The sequence below is a fragment of the Plectropomus leopardus genome, chromosome 6, assembly GCF_008729295.1.
Source record: "Plectropomus leopardus isolate mb chromosome 6, YSFRI_Pleo_2.0, whole genome shotgun sequence".
Taxonomy (NCBI): domain Eukaryota; kingdom Metazoa; phylum Chordata; class Actinopteri; order Perciformes; family Serranidae; genus Plectropomus; species Plectropomus leopardus.
Genome location: NC_056468.1, coordinates 19,664,830 through 19,683,467, shown reverse-complemented (window position 1 = coordinate 19,683,467; position 18,638 = coordinate 19,664,830). Strand labels below are relative to the sequence as shown.

General features: G+C 37.6%; 2 protein-coding genes across 3 annotated transcripts; one reads left to right on the top strand and one right to left on the bottom strand.

Annotated features, from left to right (window-relative positions):
- Nucleotides 1-223: 223 nt before the first annotated feature.
- Nucleotides 224-7,144, bottom strand: LOC121944333 (rab5 GDP/GTP exchange factor-like). Of its 2 annotated transcripts, none has more exons than XM_042488081.1 (9): nucleotides 6,917-7,144; nucleotides 5,518-5,707; nucleotides 4,750-4,877; nucleotides 3,579-3,730; nucleotides 3,416-3,485; nucleotides 3,168-3,303; nucleotides 2,988-3,082; nucleotides 2,225-2,481; nucleotides 224-1,292 (listed from the first exon to the last, which is right to left on the bottom strand). In XM_042488081.1, exons 2-9 carry the CDS (start codon nucleotides 5,673-5,675, stop codon nucleotides 879-881), a joined length of 1,410 nt encoding a protein of 469 aa, XP_042344015.1. In that variant the 5' UTR covers nucleotides 5,676-5,707; nucleotides 6,917-7,144; the 3' UTR covers nucleotides 224-878. The 2 variants fall into 2 exon arrangements, with proteins under 2 accessions (XP_042344015.1, XP_042344016.1); XM_042488082.1 differs by having other exon boundaries at nucleotides 5,518-5,704.
- Nucleotides 7,145-9,575: 2,431 nt separating this feature from the next.
- cfap251 (cilia and flagella associated protein 251) lies at nucleotides 9,576-18,395 on the top strand. Its single transcript, XM_042487823.1, has 20 exons — nucleotides 9,576-9,734; nucleotides 10,189-10,329; nucleotides 10,731-10,840; nucleotides 10,927-11,035; nucleotides 11,706-11,786; nucleotides 11,875-11,952; nucleotides 12,036-12,089; nucleotides 12,268-12,461; nucleotides 12,564-12,740; nucleotides 13,435-13,685; nucleotides 13,819-13,970; nucleotides 14,538-14,714; nucleotides 14,801-14,985; nucleotides 15,093-15,207; nucleotides 16,011-16,174; nucleotides 16,254-16,344; nucleotides 16,983-17,126; nucleotides 17,257-17,485; nucleotides 18,019-18,162; nucleotides 18,268-18,395. The coding sequence occupies exons 1-20, from the start codon at nucleotides 9,576-9,578 to the stop codon at nucleotides 18,393-18,395; spliced, it is 2,883 nt and encodes a 960-aa protein (XP_042343757.1).
- Nucleotides 18,396-18,638: the final 243 nt, after the last annotated feature.

Below are 18,638 nucleotides of genomic sequence, written 5' to 3'. Positions count from 1 at the left end.
ATAATTCGAGCTCTCTGAGGCTGATCTCACCCCTTGAAGGCACAATCTGGTTTAGTCAGGAAATTCAGTCTCTTCTTAAGTAAACTGAACTAAAATCTGTTAAGCACTGGATTAAACTTGGTATTTTCACACTAAACTCCTGTTTTGACTTTGTAGTACTGAAGTCCAAATGTTCTACAAAGAAAAAACAAAACCACATCATATTAAATCATAAGTCAACTTTAATATAATATTGGCTACAATAATTGATCGAAACATAAAACCCTATGACTTCTTCAGAAACTTTAACAGTTATAAACAAAGGATACCCTCTGCACACGTATGCATGTGTTACAAATTGTTTTTCACCTGCTATTTAATCTTCAAGGCAGCATGTTGAAAAGAGTTATACAGCTCTGAAAAACATCAACACACCCTGTGACGTGTAGTGGTCCCAAACTGCCAGCTAACATGTTCTCCTTTAGCATATTTGTCTATTTCACAGCATAGAGGCACATTGGTGTTAACTATTAGAATAAGTAAATATTAATTAAGGACTCTTGAAGTGTTAGGTCATATCCCCTCTGTACCCTGAGTGCTTAAATATTATTCATGAACACGTTATTAAAAATTGTAATGTATTTCTAATGGCCTTCATTCTCAAACATGACACAAGTGCAAATCTTTATTAGTTAAAAATCCTCTGTGATACCAAATTCAAAAAGTTTCCTTCGAGAAGTTTTCCTTCATGTTCAACCGGTTGACAAATCCCGGCTTTGTGCAGAGGTGTACAAGGGTGGCATTGGCATATAAATCTGTGTTTGTTTTGCAGCCTACATACGTTAGTGCTGAAGATTAAAAGGAGTAACGTACCAGATTAGGCGTTTTTGTTAACAGAGCTAACAGTCTGTGTCTCGTGGCCCTGCATGTTGATCCGTGAGCACCAGCACCGACTCGTCTTTCTCTTCCAGTTGCGGTGATGCATCATGAGATGAGGGTGGAAGAACCTGTGAGAGCTCAGCCTGAGCCGTTACCTCCTTCTGTACCAGAGCAAACTGGGCTGTTGCCTCATCCAGCTGTAAATGAACAGCTTGGACCCAGTTCTGTAGCTGCACGTTGAGAGCATCCATCCCTTGGTCCAGCTTCTCCTGTCTGCCTTGTAGCTCCTCTAACAGATGTTGTGTGTCACTGGCAACCTGATGCCTTTTACCTTCAGTGGGAGCACGCTGACGCAGCATGTAGCCCTCAAACTCCTCTGGACTGAGGCTGAGCGCTGGTCCATCCAGCTTCTCAATGAAGGCCACTGCACAAGACTAAAACAAGAGACAAAAATGAATCCTGGCAATGAGTCCTAAAGCCCAAAAATAGATGAGCATTTCAGCACCTCTGGTTCCCTCGTCTCAAAGTCAAAATGGTTTTGTTTTAATGGGTCTGTGAGACCTTGGCAAATTGGCTTGATGTCCTTAAACAGATAAAAGGTAATGAGCAACTTAAGGAGAAATTACCCCAAAATTAGGAAAACATTTGCAAAAAGTACAAGTAAAGTACCTGAAAAATAGAAAACTAAAAAAGTTGACCAAATCCACTAATTTCTTGCAATTTGCAAAACAGCTCTTGCCAAGTTGCTCATTGCCTTTTTACTCGTATTTTCGAGTGGAAGCAGGCCAACTTGCTCAGTTTTCTAAGATTTAAAAACTTGTAAAAGTTTCTGAACGCAGCATAAGAAAAGTGATGTCTATCCAGGTTTCAAAGGGTGAAGAGACTTTCATGTTTTGTTTTACAACATAAAATATGTCCGTTAACACTTCACTCACAAACTTTGATGCTTTTATGCATATTAAAAATGCAGTTGTTAACAAGTGGCTGAATGAGACTACAGGACATCACGCCGAGCCGTGCCGAACACAGTTTTAGGGCCTCGTGGTGGTGACGCCACTGTAGTGTAATTCATTTAAAGCCTTACATTAGCTTTTAACTTCTGGCGATTGCATTTAGGCTTCAAAAATCCTGAAAGTGGTGTTAATTTGTGAAGATTATCTTGCTGACCAAAACATCCAAGTATCATAAATGTTTGCTTACCACAGAGCTTATTTTTTACAGTAATGCAAAATCCAATGGAAGCTAACCTCCACATCGGCCTACAGAAACTCTTCATCCCTGGGGCGCTCTATGGCACAGGCATGATCTCCCTACACATCACCTCGTGGTGTGCACTGCTGGGTGCGTAACTATGCAACAAACTTACCAAATTTGTAAAGTAGTAGCCGCTCTCTCCTGCCATCAGACTGTGAGGGAGACCGAAACGAATCACATACTGCATGTTGGAGTGAAGGCGAGGTGGATTGGCCTTCAGCACCACATAAACCAGGCCTGACAGGAAGTCATCAGCGTTCGCAGGCTCACTGTTCGAGGTGGAGAGCGCTTCAAAGACATGCTGACTGCATTTGGACACGCAGGAAAGTTTGTCCTGAGGTGCTCGTTTGGCATCCATTTCAATTATGGCTGTTTAGAGAAGATAGAGGGCAAAACAAAATGTCAAAAACTAGCATTTTAGACCTTTGAATGATGCTTAAAGCATACAGTATATATGAGAAACATCCTACACGGTTCCCACAAACTTTTACCAATGAATTTTCAAAACGTTTCCATAACTTTCCATAATATTTTACCCCATGTCTAATGTTAAGCCAGTACAACTATCATAGGGCGCAATAATGACGCTCTTACTCCAGTCTGCTAAAGTGGACATTTTGGCAAAAATGTAGCTTGGAATACGTATTAATTGTGTCTGAAAGTGACAACATCTGCTTACCAGCACCTCCAAATATCACTTAACACTTTATAACGCATTTTTTCAGCATACAAAAACTGTGTGGCTATGTAAGTCTATATTTAACGGTGAAACATGAGTGAAATATTGGTCTTCTAATCTAACTCCACCAGAAAGCAAATCAGCATATTTGCCAAAATGTCAAACAATACTTTTCAGTGCTGAAGTTGTGAATCACCTGTTATAGCTGGTAGAAAGGGGTCGCCTGTGACTGTGGTCTTTTCATCAGGAAAAGGTACACTTAGCATCTGCGGAGTGACCCAGTTTAAGGAGCTGCAAAGTCAAGACATCAGCATCAAACAGGGCCGTAACTTAAGAGGTTTTGATCAAATACAACACAAGTCGCACTTAGGATTACCGTATTCTTCTCTGGAGCACCAGGTCCTTCTGTTCATCGTCACAGCTGTCATGGCAGAAAACCCATTTATGTAATCGTGTCATTATTAACTTCTCCACATGCTCCATTATCTGAGTGACCTGAGCTTCAGGAAAACCTGAAAATAAAAATAGATATGAGAATATATGTATATAGTTATAAAATAACTCAAAAAGTCATTAATGTTTTCATGTTTTTAGAATAAACTAACTGAACTGATGTGTACTCACTGCTAAAATATTCAGCAAAAGACTGGTAGAAATCCTGCACAAGATCTGACTGCTTCTGCACCGGCAGACCCTGTAAAAATAATAATCAAGAAGCTATGATTATCGCCGCTCTGATATATCGAAGAGATGTTATAAGAGGTGAAATGTATAAAAAAATATTTACATGGTACGCCTCCATTGTGTTGAGGAAAGCTGTACATCTGGACTGCAAGCGCTGGGAGGAAGGGCTCTTTAGTATCTTTAGGAAACCAGGGAAGTCTCCGGGCTCAAGGCTCTGGTACGCTTTCACCAGCTGTGCATAGCTTTCAGAAGACTCTAAAGAGACAAAAGGTGGATGTTAATCCAGGTCAAAAAATTAGCATGTTTTAAAACTGAAACATGTCACTCTGGATGGCCTCATTTGTTGGAGCACTGCTGGCTGAGTAGCTGCATTTGGTTAAATAGTGAATCAATTGGTCAAACATTACCACTAATAGGGTTGGGTACCAAACTCAAATAAGCGATTCATGTTCAATCTATCAGTGCCAAATTTCAGGGAAGACATCTGGGTGAGAGCACCGGGTTTGGACACAGGTGGAGTTGTGTGATACAAAAGAACAGGGGAGCAGTCTAGTATGTCCACTCTGCAGCTCGGGTTGCAGCGGTGTATCATGAAACTGTATACCATGGTATGAAAACTGACCTAAAATAAGATCTGAAAACTGTATTCCTATAAGGGTCTCTGTAACTGATAATGACAAAAATAACTGTGTAATACTGTGATACTGTGAAGGCGTGATTTTTGAAAATCTAATGATGTTCCAACCCGCCCTGCGGCTTGTTTAAAATTTTTATATTTGTTGTTATTACAAATAAAGTTGAGTGAAGGCACCACACTAGTATCCAGATACATATGCACACTGGACACTATCTGCGCATGAGACAGTGAAGGAAAACATTTGCCATTTGCAGGAGGTGCCTGATGTTTTCTGTTGAATATTCTGAATACTTTAAGTTTTGGTTTGATTTCAAAAGACCATTTAGGATAATGAGAAATATAATTAGCAGCAGTGTGTAGTTCAAGCTATGCATCAGTTGCAGTTCTGTTCTGCTTTTGTTAGTCACTAGCGCTCTCAGTTTGATTGTGAAAAAGGGGTTTTGTCATTTTAGAGCTTCTGTTGCAATAACTTTTCGCTCTGTCCTTTGGCAATACAGGTGTCTGGACCTAAAGTGAAAAAGTAACTGATAGAGAGAGTTTAACTGCAAGGCAACACAACCAAATATTTTGCTGATACCTTTTTGCCTCAATGTCACAGTGAAAAATGAACAAAAATGTTCAACGCCAACAGAACTACCTTGACGTTTAGGAGGCGACGGGCTGCCCCAGAAGAGTCTCCTCATTGTGTTAATTCGACGGCTTTTCTCTGTGCTTTTCTTCTCCTCAAATTTGGAGAAAGTGAGAGGAGTTCCATCATTGCTTGGCCTGCAAGAAATGACAAGCTTAAACAAGCAAATCTAAACCCAGTTTAAACAAAAAGTTTACTAAAATGGTATTATTAACACAATTTAAATCCATTTTATTTTTTTAAAAAAAAGTAAAAAGAACACACCACCAAATGCATTAAAATGTTTAGTTTTTTCATGCAATGAGAAGGAGATCTTCATTTTGATTTATCACAGTTCCTCTGACATCTACCACCATAACACTACTTTTTGTGCAATATGAGGAATTAACATTTGCCTGTATCATGAAAAAAAAGTGCTGCAGGATTGTACACAATTAAAAATATATGGTATTATGACATATGTGTAATATATGGTGTTTTTGAGAATTGATACAGCATCACAAATTTCATAAATTAAAAAATTAGTAGTTATTGTGATCTTATTTTTTATTAACACGCATAAATAACACAAATGACAATGTCCTGTATATTCGGGTAGTAATCAATGGTGTAACTATGAAGTTTCTATTATGTGTTTTGTTCCTTTTAAGATGTGACTCAATCAAGACACTGACACCACTGTACTGACACCATACCAGTGTTAAACACAGCTGACAAAAATGTCAGGATCTAGATTCTCCTTTGAGTCTGAATCAAAGATATAAGCAGTGAATTTACCTCGTGTCTTGCCTCGAGGCTCCAGTTTGGCGTGCTTTCTCTCTCCAGCACTTGGAGCAGAAGCCTTGCCACGCAGGGTTTCCATAATACCCACAGGCGTTCTTGCAGAGCAGCTCCTCCTGAGAAACTCTGATTCCTCTGTGCTTATCGGGCCACATTGTAGAGCTCTTTTATATACTACTCCCACCTACTGAACATAACAATTCATTAAAGGGGGATGAAAATGGTCATTTTGCTTAATTAAGTTTTCCTAATTATACTTTCACTTAAATAACATTTTTAGTGCAGGATTTTTACTTTTAACAGAGTATTTTCACAACGTAGTATTAGTATTAATACTTAAGTATAGGCACTGAATACTTGCTCCAAAACAAACAAGAATCAGGAACACTTCACAAATATAGTTTTGTGTATACAATTTTACACGGACAGATTGCTATGAAAATTACCAACTAGTTTGTTATCCCGTAAACTGTAAAGAGATATGCACTCAGATTTTCAGGGACAAAAGTTTGCTTTAGCAGTGCAGAAATAATAACACTTTTTAGGAAAGGCTTTCCAATAAACTTGACTTTGTTTTTGTGTTCTCTATTATTATGTTGATAACTACTGTTCATACACGTTAATGCTACTTGTGTTCTCATATTGTCTTTTATCTGTTGTCTTTTGATGTAAAGCAATCTATATCTGTGTTTACTGCTAATATTATTTGAGTTGTATTTACTCTCTCTCTTGTTTAATTCTACTTTAAATGTTGTCTGGCCATAGTTTGGCATTATCAGTTGGCTCTTGTAGTTATGTTGCCTTTGCAAGAAACCCTTCTTACTTCTGCTTTGCCTGGTTTGTCAAAGCACTTAGTAAACTCTGTGTGTTTAAAGGTGCTATATACATAAAAGTTATTACTTTGAGTTTATGTGTAATAAAACGTGCTGTATAAATAAATTACCATTGCCAGACACAGACACGCAGAGCTTCATTGACGGGTATTTTTTCTTTCTCCTACTTTGCTTTTTAATTTCTCACTTTCTCTTTCATGTGGCATGCTGTTAGCTGTCATCTGGAAACTTTTTCACAATACTACATCAAAGCTCTTGTAGCCTAACAGAAGCTGCACCGTCTCGTGCTGACCCTCAGGTTAAACTCCCTATTAAAGGCGTTTATGAGAGCTGGGTAACGTCGTTAGCTCACAGTTAAAGAGCTCGGCTGACTGTCAGCTGAGGGGATTGGAGATAAGAACAACCACCGGCTAATGTTAGCTAACGTCGACCAGCTAACGCTGACGACTGAAACAACCGTCTTATGTCTTATGTTAAATATACAAAGTAATTTAACTCAGTTTCGAAGTTAGAAAGCAACAACCCACCAAGATAAGGCACCAATTAGTGAAATCCCTCCTCACCTGTCAGCCGGTGAAATCATAACTAGCCGCTTCCTTATCGGATAACTTTTTCCACTTTCTGGTTTCTTAACCGTCAAAAACTCTCCATAACTTTAACAACGACAACAAAAAATCGTCAGACTTTGTAAAATGAGATGTTGTTACAAAATAATGAAATAGAGGTAGCAAAAATTCACGGAGAACTAATTAAATCAGCAAAATCAGCTGCCTTCAAACCTGAGCGACCGGAAAAACCTCGCGGAAACAAATTGTAAAGCGGAAGCAGCGTTCAAGAAGGCGCTGACCTTTCAAAGTAAAAGCATGTTCGGCAAGCTTGTACCGATCCCCCTCCTTCAACACGCCAGAATCAAGGGCCCAAAACAAGCCCAAAACTTCGTCACCTCGCCCTCGACCTCTTATCCTCCCAAATCCTCTTTATTAAAGCCAGTATCCTCACTTATCCCTCATTTGACTATATTAACATTGTATTTTGAATGTCAAACCGAAAGTATGATTATGCTTGATGGTCGGGAGCTTGTTGCGGTCACGAGAGCATCAAAACTCGTGAGCCCTCTAGTGGTCACATATATCATTTTTAATGTTTGAACCAGAACTACTGCCATAATGATTTGTACATAATAATAATAATAATAAATACGTAATAATAATAATAATAATAATAATAATAATAATAATAATAATAATAATAATAATAAAACTCCATACATTCAATACATAAATAGACAATGCCAGGAGATCAAAGCACCAACAGAAATCATATATCAGTTCATGAGATGTTATAAAGAGTAGCAACTTTTATTCAGTGTTTTAATAGCTTCCGGTTTTTAGAAAGTAAAATTGATGCAATGTAGGCTGTTGTTTAAGTTAATTTAAAACAATTAAAATGGAGGATTATGATTTGTAAATTTGGATTTATAATTTTTTTTTTCTGAAAAAAAGAACAAGGCATTTTTACGAGACTTAACAACTTCTTATAGATCACTTCAATTATATGAAGTCTTCTGACAAGAGTCAAGATTTCATCCATCACCCTTACTATTTATTATTATTATTATTATTATTATTATTATTATTATTATTATTATTATTTTTATTTAAAACAAATGGTTTTAAAGGCCTCTGACACAATTTTATTTTATTGCAATTTTTTTCTCTCAGCATGTCATCTTTTGTTAAGACAATCTCAGTTGGTAACACACTTCAAAGGAGGTAACCTCTCCACTGTCTCTATCTCTCACTGAAGTCAGTGGGAAAAGCTGTGCCTCTTGTCTCTTATTCATTAAAAATGTTTATATTTCAATGAATATATTGCGTTAAAATCTTTGGCTGAACGTGTTTAGACCAGATTCAAACATTGTCTCATGATTTACATAGAGGATAATGTTTGGGAAAGATTCACGCTGTTTTGCTGCCCCCGGTGGTCATATTGGGGAACTGCAACAAACATTAGAATCTTCAAGCGTCATCAATGCTGACGTGACCACTGACTGAAGTTTCCGGTATATAATTTCAAAATACAATCACCAAACTGAAATTCCCAGAACAAACCTTATGTAAACCGTATTTGAAGATAAATAGAAATTAAAAAATAATAAAATAGAATAAGATCTTTATACACAGTCTATGGAAGAAACAAATAAAAACAATGAATCACATTTATTGAAGCTGACATTCTTAGTATTATTGATATTCTCTAAAGCCAGGCTATCAATAATTCATGTTATTAACCAAATGTGGTGTAATCTGTATTAGACCCTATACACCTTTCTTTTGATAATAATAATAATAATACAGCTCTAAGATAGATCCATATGCACTGGTTATTCAAAAAAAAACACGTTCAAAACAGAGAATAATTAAAGCAAAGTGCCTGTGTCCCCTCATATTATTTAGGGCCCAATAAGAGAAACACAGTTGGGTTTTGTTGGGGTGGTGACTCCTCACTCCCCGCTCATCAAAAATTCTGGCTGCGGCCCTGGTAGTGCTTGATTAACTTCTCCATTTTTTTACCTCTTCTTTTTTTATCATAAATGTTATATTCATGGTTTTAAAGGCCTGTGACACCATTTGATTTTTTTTCTCCTGCTTAGCGTTAAACAAATGAGCTGCATTACTTTGATGAATTCATTAAAATAGTTACATAACAAAAAAATCGCATTTCAAAAGTAACCTTCCCAACACTGATAATATTTCATGGACACCCTTTTTACATATAAAACCCCTTCTTTGGCAACTGGTTAAATGTATTATTAACCGTGCTTTTAATTTGAAGGGTATAACCGGAATGAATGTATCACGCTTCACTCATTCGTTCCACACTAAAAACTCAGCGGTAACTAGGCAACGAGAAGCTTGAGATTGAGTTGGGTTTTTACATACATTGTGCACTTTAGTTAAGACGAAGTAGAAAAGTTTTTAAAAATATAAAATTTCGACATTTGAACGAGGCCCCAATTGCTCAAGAGTTCACATTGTGATTTTGTGTTTTCTGCTATTTTAATTACGAAATTTCTGTCTCGTAGCTGAGTGTTCCTGTTTGGCTAACGTTAACTAGCTAATTTTGCTGTAAGCAAAAACTTGGACTCGTCAGAACAAGTGGGGAAATTTGACGAACTGAAGAGAGAAATTAATCGTTCAAGACTCGAAGTGGTGAGACACCATGTCAGATGCTGAAGGTGAAGATGAGAAAAGAGCAGGAGGAAGAGAAGACCAAACAGAGACTGACACACTCCAGATTACCAGGAAGTCTCAAGTCTACACTGCCACCAGAGACACACTTTTCCCAAAGAAGATAACTCACAACACAACACATGCACTGGTAAGGTTGTGTACATTTATAAAAAGTGAGTACTACTTGTACATCAATTTGCAGTCAAGATTAGGTCAACATTTTTCCTTAAACAAATTTCCTTTTCATCATAATACTCACATATATATGTACTATACCAATCCATATTCTTTATATTATACTGTTCATGACTGTAATTTCCTATTGTGCAGTATTTTACAATTTTCCATGTAGTAATATTTATAGGTTATTTTTACACACTGTGTATATTTCAGTTATGTTGTGTAAATATCAATCATGTACATACATTAGACCCATCTGCATAAGTATTACTTTATTTTGATTTTTTCTAACTGTAAAGCTGCTGTAACATGTTAATTTCCCTGGTGTTGTATTAATAAAGTCTCATCTCATCGTATCTTATTTTAATGAAAGGGTAATATGAGAACTCTCACTTGCTCATAACAATTTGCTTTTCATTCAGTCACTAGAGTGGGTATTTGGGATGAATCCTGCTCTCCCTGCCTTCAGTCTGCAAGACCACAATCAGCTGGTGGTCCTCTATGCTGGAGCTCATGTTGGAGTCATCTACAATCACACCACTAACTCCCAGCACATACTGCAGGTAAAAATACACAATCTTTGATGAATACTGAATTAAAAAAAGGAGATAATAATAATAACTTATCAATGTGTTATACAATAAAACTAAATGCATTTAAAACACAAGAATTAAACAAACTAAAAATGATATGAAATATCACCTAAATTAAAGATCAAATAAAAGAGGGCTAAAAGTAAAGTAAAGATAACACATCAGAAGTAAAATCAATTTTTAAAAAAGCAATAACGGTTTAAAAAACATATGTACAACAGTTTCTGTATCTCTAAAAGATGAGATGTAGTCCTTCAGATTAAGTCAGTGGCATGAGTTATCTGGATAGCCATAAATTTCTTTTGATAAAAGCAACATGCAGGTTGCAGTGCCGAATTGAAGAGTTCACTGTATGTGCTCAATCTTCTCAGGGTCACTGCGGCTCCATCTCATGTGTATGTGTGAGTGAAGACAGACGCTGGATTGCAACAGCAGACCAGGGGCTGAAAAGCACAGTGATGATATGGGACTCCTACTCAGGGTAATTCACATGTATTAAGGCTTTATCTATGTTTAATGTTTGGTCTTGATGGCACAGTAACCACAGTAATTATATATATATTCCAGCATTCCTGTGCATACACTGTTCAATTGCCACCCTGACGGGGGCGTCACTGCGATGGCTTTTTCAGGAGACACAAAGCATCTGGTAACCCTCGGGTCTGAGGGTGTTCAAGTGAGTACGATGGCGAGGGTTTGTTTTGTTTTGTTTTGTTTTGAATCAAGTAAACAGTGTTGTTTAGTCTAGATTTTAAAATACACAATCAAGGAAAAACAGAGACAAGTCTATGATCCGTGGTTTTACCAAGTAGCCCCTTCTGGTCTTCATTCAGGATTTATAGGCAACAGACACATACGCAGCTCACTCTTATTTTGAAGTAGTGATGCTTTTTCTCTTGAATGAAGGTCAAGAGTTTGATACCATCCAAACACTGTGTCTTGGGGGGAAAAGGCAATGAGCAACTTAACAAGAAATGACACGTGAAAATAGTAAATCAGGATAAGAATCAGAATCAAATCAGATCAGAAACAGAATCACTTTATTATCCCATGAAGGGAAGGTTTTTGGAGGTAAAATCAACATGGGGCTCTAAACACAGTTTATTATCAAGGAGCACACCTAGATATTTATAACTCTCCACCATCTCAACATTGACACCTTTTAAATAGTTGGTGATAGAAAAGAGGGAGACTTCTTAAAATCAATAATCATGTATTTGGTTTTCGACACACCAAGCCACAAAGTCATCTACAGCAGGCCCATGATCCTACACACTGGGCCTTTAACAGTATGACACACGTCTATCTAACCACAATCTATAAATTCTCTGATGGTCTTTTCACAGTGTGTGTGTGTTTGGGATTGGACAAATGAAAAAGAAAAGCCTTTGTGGGTCACTGAACTCAATCCTAAACATGGCTTCCAAGTGAGTAACTTATGTCTTCTTTTAGCACCTAATACTATAGATATGGCATTCAGTAGATCAAACATTTAAATGTTGGATTGTCTTTCAGGATTACATCATTTTTAATCCAAATGATAGTACGCAGCTGCTCAGTAGCAGTGAAAGTCAGGTGTTATTTTACAGCACGGTAAGTCCTGCTGTTCTGTTTTTATTTTAACAGATAATACAGCTGTGTATGTTTATTGCAATAATAAAATAATCTTTTTTAAGGCCCAGGGAAGTCTGCAGTACTGTGCCCTGGAGCTTGAAATGGTAAAAATCTTTGTCAAACTTTTGTAGACAACAGTATTGAATTGTCATGTTTCTCTCTTTTATTTTGATGAGTTCTTTAATAAATATTTTACAATATTTTAACGATTTAATAGTGCAGTTTTATGATGCAGCCAACAATGGATCTGATACCTCTGTATTAACTCGTGGCACTTCTCAAACTGAAATCAAGCAGACCAGTGGGCCACTCAGTCAGTCTGTGTTTCACCGGAGAGAGCCTCAGATCCTGACCGCGTCGGCAGCGGGCAGCATTGTGGTGTGGAACCTGATGGAAGACTTTGCTGCAAACCAATACTTCCCCACGTACAGAATCAGGGTCTTTGACCTTCAGGACGACCCGATCACTGCTCTCACCGTAACTGACAGGTAGCCAGAGAGAAAGAGAGGAATGTTCCTATCGTTCTCTGAAGTGTCATGTATTTACTGGTGTCTAATCTCTCTTTGTTTGTGTGTCGTTTGATATCATAGCCTCATCGTGACTGGTGACACTCAAGGCCACATCAAGTTTTATGATGAAAACTTCCTGCTTCTCACTTGGTACAGTGATTTCAACCTGGATGCTATTGTTTCCATTTCCTTTTCTAAAGAGTGTACAGAGGGATACCTGGAGGACTGCACTCTGGAGGCAAAACCGTTGATCATCAGGTAGTAGAAATACAATCTATCATGTCTTTAGTTTAAACAAGGGCTATTCAGTTATTTATTATACTGGGCCAGATTTTAAAACTAGAAAATTTAGATGGGTCAGACATTTCTGCAGCCTTTTTAAAACATTTTTCTTTGACTTTTGAAAAAAAATTAACATACACATGAATTTAGCAAAATCTAGTAATGTTTATTATTTCACTTTCAAAATTAGAAAAAAAAAACAGGCACATCACAAAGTGTAGTAACAAAATAAAAAAGAGCTATCAATGCACAGAACCAGTGGCAATGACACTAACCAATAACACACACTCTCTCGACCAGTATCTCCCTCCCTCACTTCCTCTTACACACACACATGATCTCATCATGTTTTCCAATGAAGTGTTGAAAAAAAGACAGGACATAATTTTGTTTTGGCTATTTGACCTCAGTTTTGAAAAGCTGCCAAGCGTGGCTGGAGCTGTGTCACATGAAAAGTGTGTTAATTTGTGAGAGATATTATTGCTGATGACACTACCTGATCTGTACTTCCTGCCTGACTGGTGCTGCACGTGTCACCCTCAACAGAGATGAGAAGGCTCACTTCCATAAACTATAATTTACAATTTTTTTCATATTATTCCATGCACTGCCTATTTGGGTCTAAAATGTTGGGTGTATTTTAGCCAAACTGACCTCTGTTTTTCCTCAGGAACTTTATTGTAACCACAGCTAGTTCCACTGTGGTACATGTGAATGCACAGAAAGGCATCCCTCAGATCCTGCGACATGAGGACTGTGCGCCTATACATGCAGTGGCCTGTCACCCCAAACAGCCATCTGTGGCCATGGGCAATCAAAGGGGTGTGTTAAAAGTGTGGGACTATAACAATAAAGTGATCATCCGAAGCAGGATCTTCGAGACAGAGAAGCAGATTCAGTGTGTCACTTTTGACCCTCAAGGTGAGCTGATATGCTTGCTGTCTTTGCAACAGACAAATGTTGCATATGACCAGTGTTACACAGCTGCTGCATGGATGTGCAGTTTGTCATTACATGCTTTAAGGTAAAGAGCCCTCTTTCTGTCTCTGAACAGGATTATACCTTGCAGTGGGCTTCGGCAGTGGAGCTGTTCACATACTGAATCCCAGCACTTTACAAAGTGATCCAGAGGAGTGTTTTTATAACACTAAAGACAGCATTCATCTCATCACTTTCTCCTCAGACTCAAAGTATCTTGCCACTGCAGTAAGCAAGTTCTTTTTGATTATTAGGTGTAATATATTTAAAATCTGCTATTAGAAACAGTGCTTCTGGGCAGGAGTTTGTGATATAATGTTGGCCTATTGCAAGGCTCTGATAATTCGAGACAAAAGGGTGATTATATGTTAATGTATCCCTGTGATGTTTAAATGCCCTGGGCAATAAAACATGTCCTCAAAACATCCATGTTGTTTACACATAACAACTTAAAGCTCATGAACACACAAAAGTTGTAAGACTGACCATACAGTGTGTGAATGCACTATTGGTCTTGGCAGGCAGAGGTCTTGACACAAATCCAATTTAATCCCCTCTCATTCACTCACTGTAGCAGGCGGTGTGAGCAGTATCCCACAAAGAGAATTCATGAGAATTGGGAAATTCAGGCGGAGTCTGTACATATTGGACGCTAAAAGAGTCGTTCAAAAGATTTGTTTGTTCAGTTTCAACCATTACTACGATGAAAATGGATTGCAAATATATATTCATATGCTTCAAATTCCTATAACCTCAATAATGACATGTGCATGTTATTTCCTTGTTCCCTCTTAGGATGCTGGAAAAGCTGTGACAGTGTTCCACTTGCAGACTAATAAAGGCTCTTTGTCTCGTTGGGGCTATCTGGGCAGATACTGCTCTCATTATAAACCCATCAAAGACCTTCTTTTTGGTGTTCACCTAGACAGCTCTCAACCCAGACTGCTCTCTCTGGGAATGGACCGCAGACTGGTAAGTTGTCAAAGTTGTGGGACTGTAGACAAGTTTGGTGGTTTGTGATACAATTTTTTTGCCACACAACTCTCTGTGAATAACAGGTGGAGTATGACCTGGAAAACAGTGACGTGAACAAGGTACTCATCCTAAGCTCAGAGCGCATTGAGCAGAGCGCTGTGCCAATGTGCATGACTTGGTATCCTCCCCTCACTGCAGAGCAGTTTCTACTCATTGCCTCAGATCAATACAAGATGAAGCTCTTCAACAGCACAACCAAGATGTGCAGGTCAGCTACATACTGTAACAAGATCAGGTTATTTGTAAAATGTATTTCTCCAATTGTTGTCACCACAAGTACTTGAAAACATTATTACATGTTTTTTACAAAACAAGAAAGACTCTCCTCGGCCCAACATACGGCTCTCCCGTTAAGAAAACAGAGGTCCTTCGTGTGTCTAAGGATCCTGAAAAGAGCTCATATTTCCTGGCATATATCACAGAGGACAAGGTCAGTGCTGGAATTTGATTTTAGTATTTTATTAAGTAATGGACTTTATCTTGTTAATCATATAACCTGCTTTATAAAATCCAGATGAAGCTTTGTGTCTCAAATAAGTCATGTATTTGTCTTTTGATAAAAGCATTTGTTTTGCTTTATAATTTTAACTAAAACTGAAAGACCTTGTCAGGCAAGTTGTTCCACATGTCAATGTTAATAAGTCACCTTTGATCATATTTGTGCAGAGGTAGTGTCACACCCACAAACTGGGCAAAACTTTCTTTCTTTTCATTTCTTGCCAAGTGTCTGCTCTGCTGCTTGTTGTCACAGTGTGCGGTTGAGAAAAAAGAATAGGGATAGATCTTGAATATATATAAAATAAAATAAGTGCTATTTTGGTGTGAAGACATAGTTATTAACATTATTACCACTAAGAACAGTGGTGGAGGAAGTATTTTGATCTTTTACTCAAGTAAAAGCACTAATACCACAAGGTAGAAATACAAGGCAAAGACGCTAAAAATTCAAAATTATTCAAAATAAATCAGAAAATGACTTAAATGTTCAGCAAAATAATTGCCAATACAACAAAATATCATCTTTTATTAATTCTTCTTATATTTTTTTATGCAAAAATCTTATTTTATAATAACACTAAAAATATGTTCATTAGTGAGATATTATTGCTGATAAATAGTAAACAGCAACTAAAGCTTTCTGATTAATGTAAACTAAAAAGCACAATATGCAGTGGAGCAGAAGTACTATACTTAGTTACATTCCTCCACTGACTATGAGTGTCATATTTTCAGGTGGGTCTCCAGATTTTGCCTCTGGATGGGAACCCCTACAAGTCAAATGCTTTGATCTGCCACCCAGCAGGAGCGTCTACTTTTGCCTGCTCCTACGACGGCCGGTTTGTTTTCACTGCAGGACGATCTGACTGCACTGTCCTGTCGTGGGAGATTAGCTTAAAGTAAGTAGTGAGAGAGAACCAAAAGAAACGCAATAGAAATGTACCCATGTTTAAATCCTTTCTCTTGATGTGAGTACAGTGCGCTGGAGGCAGCAGCAACCTTGGGAGGAAAGGACCTGGTGCCCTTTTACGCTCTTTTGGAAGGAGGTAGAGATGGCAAGTTCTACAGGGTGAGTTAAACGTTTTCCTCGTTTCCTACGACTTCTGAATCTCATGTGAACAGCCACAGATTATTCAGTTAATTTTAAAAGAATTTTGGCTCCATCGTTAAAGTCATTTGTCATTTAAAAAATAGATTTAGTATAAATGTTAGTATTTAAATGTGCTAGTGGAATGTTTAAGTACCTATTGTATTAAAACTGAATCTTCTTTTATTCTGTTATGCATTTCCTTTTTACATCTGTTTTTTCGATGGTGAAGATGACAGACTCAGCTTTGACACATTCATTTTTTCTGTTTAATTTTAATAAGGCATTTTGTGCATTTAATTATATTTTTATGGCTACTTTTTGTGAGTTTTTACTCTTTACAAGTGTAGCAGTATGACCTTCATTGTCAAAGAAATGTAAAACACCACAGAGAATTGAAAAAAGGTGGATGGGTGAATATTTATATACAGGGGATTCTTTTGTAGAAAAACTAAAACTCAATATACTTTTTTTTTTTGCCTTTGTACGCCATTGCTCATATTCACACATATATATTACATTAAATGATTAACATATCTTTTAGTTGCATCCCTCCAGAGTTTTGTCATTCTGATACCATTTTACTATCGAGTCTCAGTTTTGAACTTTATTGTGTTTAGGAGATGGAGGACTTTTTCTATTACTGCCAAGTTCGTCATCAAGGCACTGACTCAATGGAGACACGACAGTTGTCTACCAAAATTCCCCTGGCGGAGGTCCCTTCTCTAATGAGAGCTTTGGCCTTCTTTCCTACTGAGCAAGAGGTACAGTGTGTGGAAATGTAGCAAGATTTTTCAATAGTGAATGTGATTTTATCTAAAATCACATCAAGAAGTGTTTTACTTTTACCTCAGACATGATAACAAATTGCTTTATTTATTTATTTTTTACCAGATAGAAGATATGCAAAACGAGGTTAAGTTCAGCAAGTATGCTGAAACAGGAAAATACGTGACCGACATTGACCTGGAGGAGTTTATCAAGCTGTATGTCAACCACCGGCCAGCGTTTGGCATCTCCTGCACTGAGCTCGATGAAGCTTTTCACATCCTGGGTGACGATGGTAGAACAGGACAGCCTGTTCTGCAGAGACATGAACTGCTACAACTTCTACAGGCTCGAGGTATGCTGCAGATTATAGATATGCTACAACATTATCTTAACATGTATATGATAAACCAACTAAATGATCCGTATCCTTATCTGTACTCGGAATGGGCAGGATTTAAGCCACGACAGGGCGGGACTTAAACTTTACTTAAATTTTTCGCTTGAAATTGATATTTTTGTGATTTTAGGTTGCTATATGAATTATTTATTAGAAAATCATTTACAGAACATGACTGGGCAGCAGATCACTTTATCACAAGAATACAAGCTAAATACACCCTCCTACATGATGATTTTCTTCTTTCATCACAAGAATAGATATTGGCACATTTTACTTAGATGATACCAGTTCTCATAATAAGTACATTATCTGTACTGGATACATGTTTCTTTCAAGTATTCAGCACATCCCTGTTTTTCTGTCACATACAGTACACATCACTGGGAGAAATCTTGATCCTCCTTCCAGTTTAAACGTGCAATGCTCATCTTTTATTGTCAACACAAAGTCTATATTGTTCATAATTTTGATTTTATCTTTGGCAGGAGAACACATGACAGAGGAAGAGGTGGCAGAGTGTTTCACTACACTTTTAGGACTCAATGACGAAGAAGAAGAAGAACAAGAACAAGAAGACAAAGCAGGCAGAGGAGGGGAACAGTCTGAGCATGACATTTATAAATCTGACAGTATGTTATATAAATAAATAAATAAAAAATCACTCAGAAACTATAACCTAAAAATTCATAGAACACCTTAAAAACACTTTTTGATATGTGTGTGTGTGTGTCTAGGTGGCGATTCAGTGTATTCACTGGAGTGTGCGATCCCAGATGAGATATCCATGGAGACATTCACACATCACATCCTGGGCTTTCCGTCCTCAGCAGAGCAGAGCGGCAGGTCTTCACCTCCAGAGTAACGAAAGCAAAGAACTGTCTGCTACTCTAAGACAAGTTGTGTTGATTATGAGCCTTAGAGTCTCTGCTGCTCTTTTTAAGGGTTTCTTTCCATAATATGCTCCATAAAGAGATGCTGTAATTTATATGATGAATAAATTTAACGATTGAAGGACAACTCCATCTGCGTTCCTTTCTGGGGTTTTTTGTTTGTTTGTTTGTGAGTATGTTTGTTTTTTTCAAATGGCAAAGCCCACTCAGTCCTT

Coding starts and splice junctions, on each gene's coding strand:
- LOC121944333 (XM_042488081.1), bottom strand. CDS start 5,675: ATGTGGCCCGATAAGCACAGAGGAATCAGAGTTTCTCAGGAGGAGCTG. Junction 4,878..5,517: donor GCCTCGAGGCAAGACACGAG/GTAAATTCACTG, acceptor CATTTCTTGCAG/GCCAAGCAATGATGGAACTC. Junction 3,304..3,415: donor TTTTGCTGAATATTTTAGCA/GTGAGTACACAT, acceptor TTTTATTTTCAG/GTTTTCCTGAAGCTCAGGTC.
- cfap251 (XM_042487823.1), top strand. CDS start 9,576: ATGTCAGATGCTGAAGGTGAAGATGAGAAAAGAGCAGGAGGAAGAGAA. Junction 13,971..14,537: donor CAAAGTATCTTGCCACTGCA/GTAAGCAAGTTC, acceptor GTTCCCTCTTAG/GATGCTGGAAAAGCTGTGAC. Junction 18,163..18,267: donor TGACATTTATAAATCTGACA/GTATGTTATATA, acceptor GTGTGTGTCTAG/GTGGCGATTCAGTGTATTCA.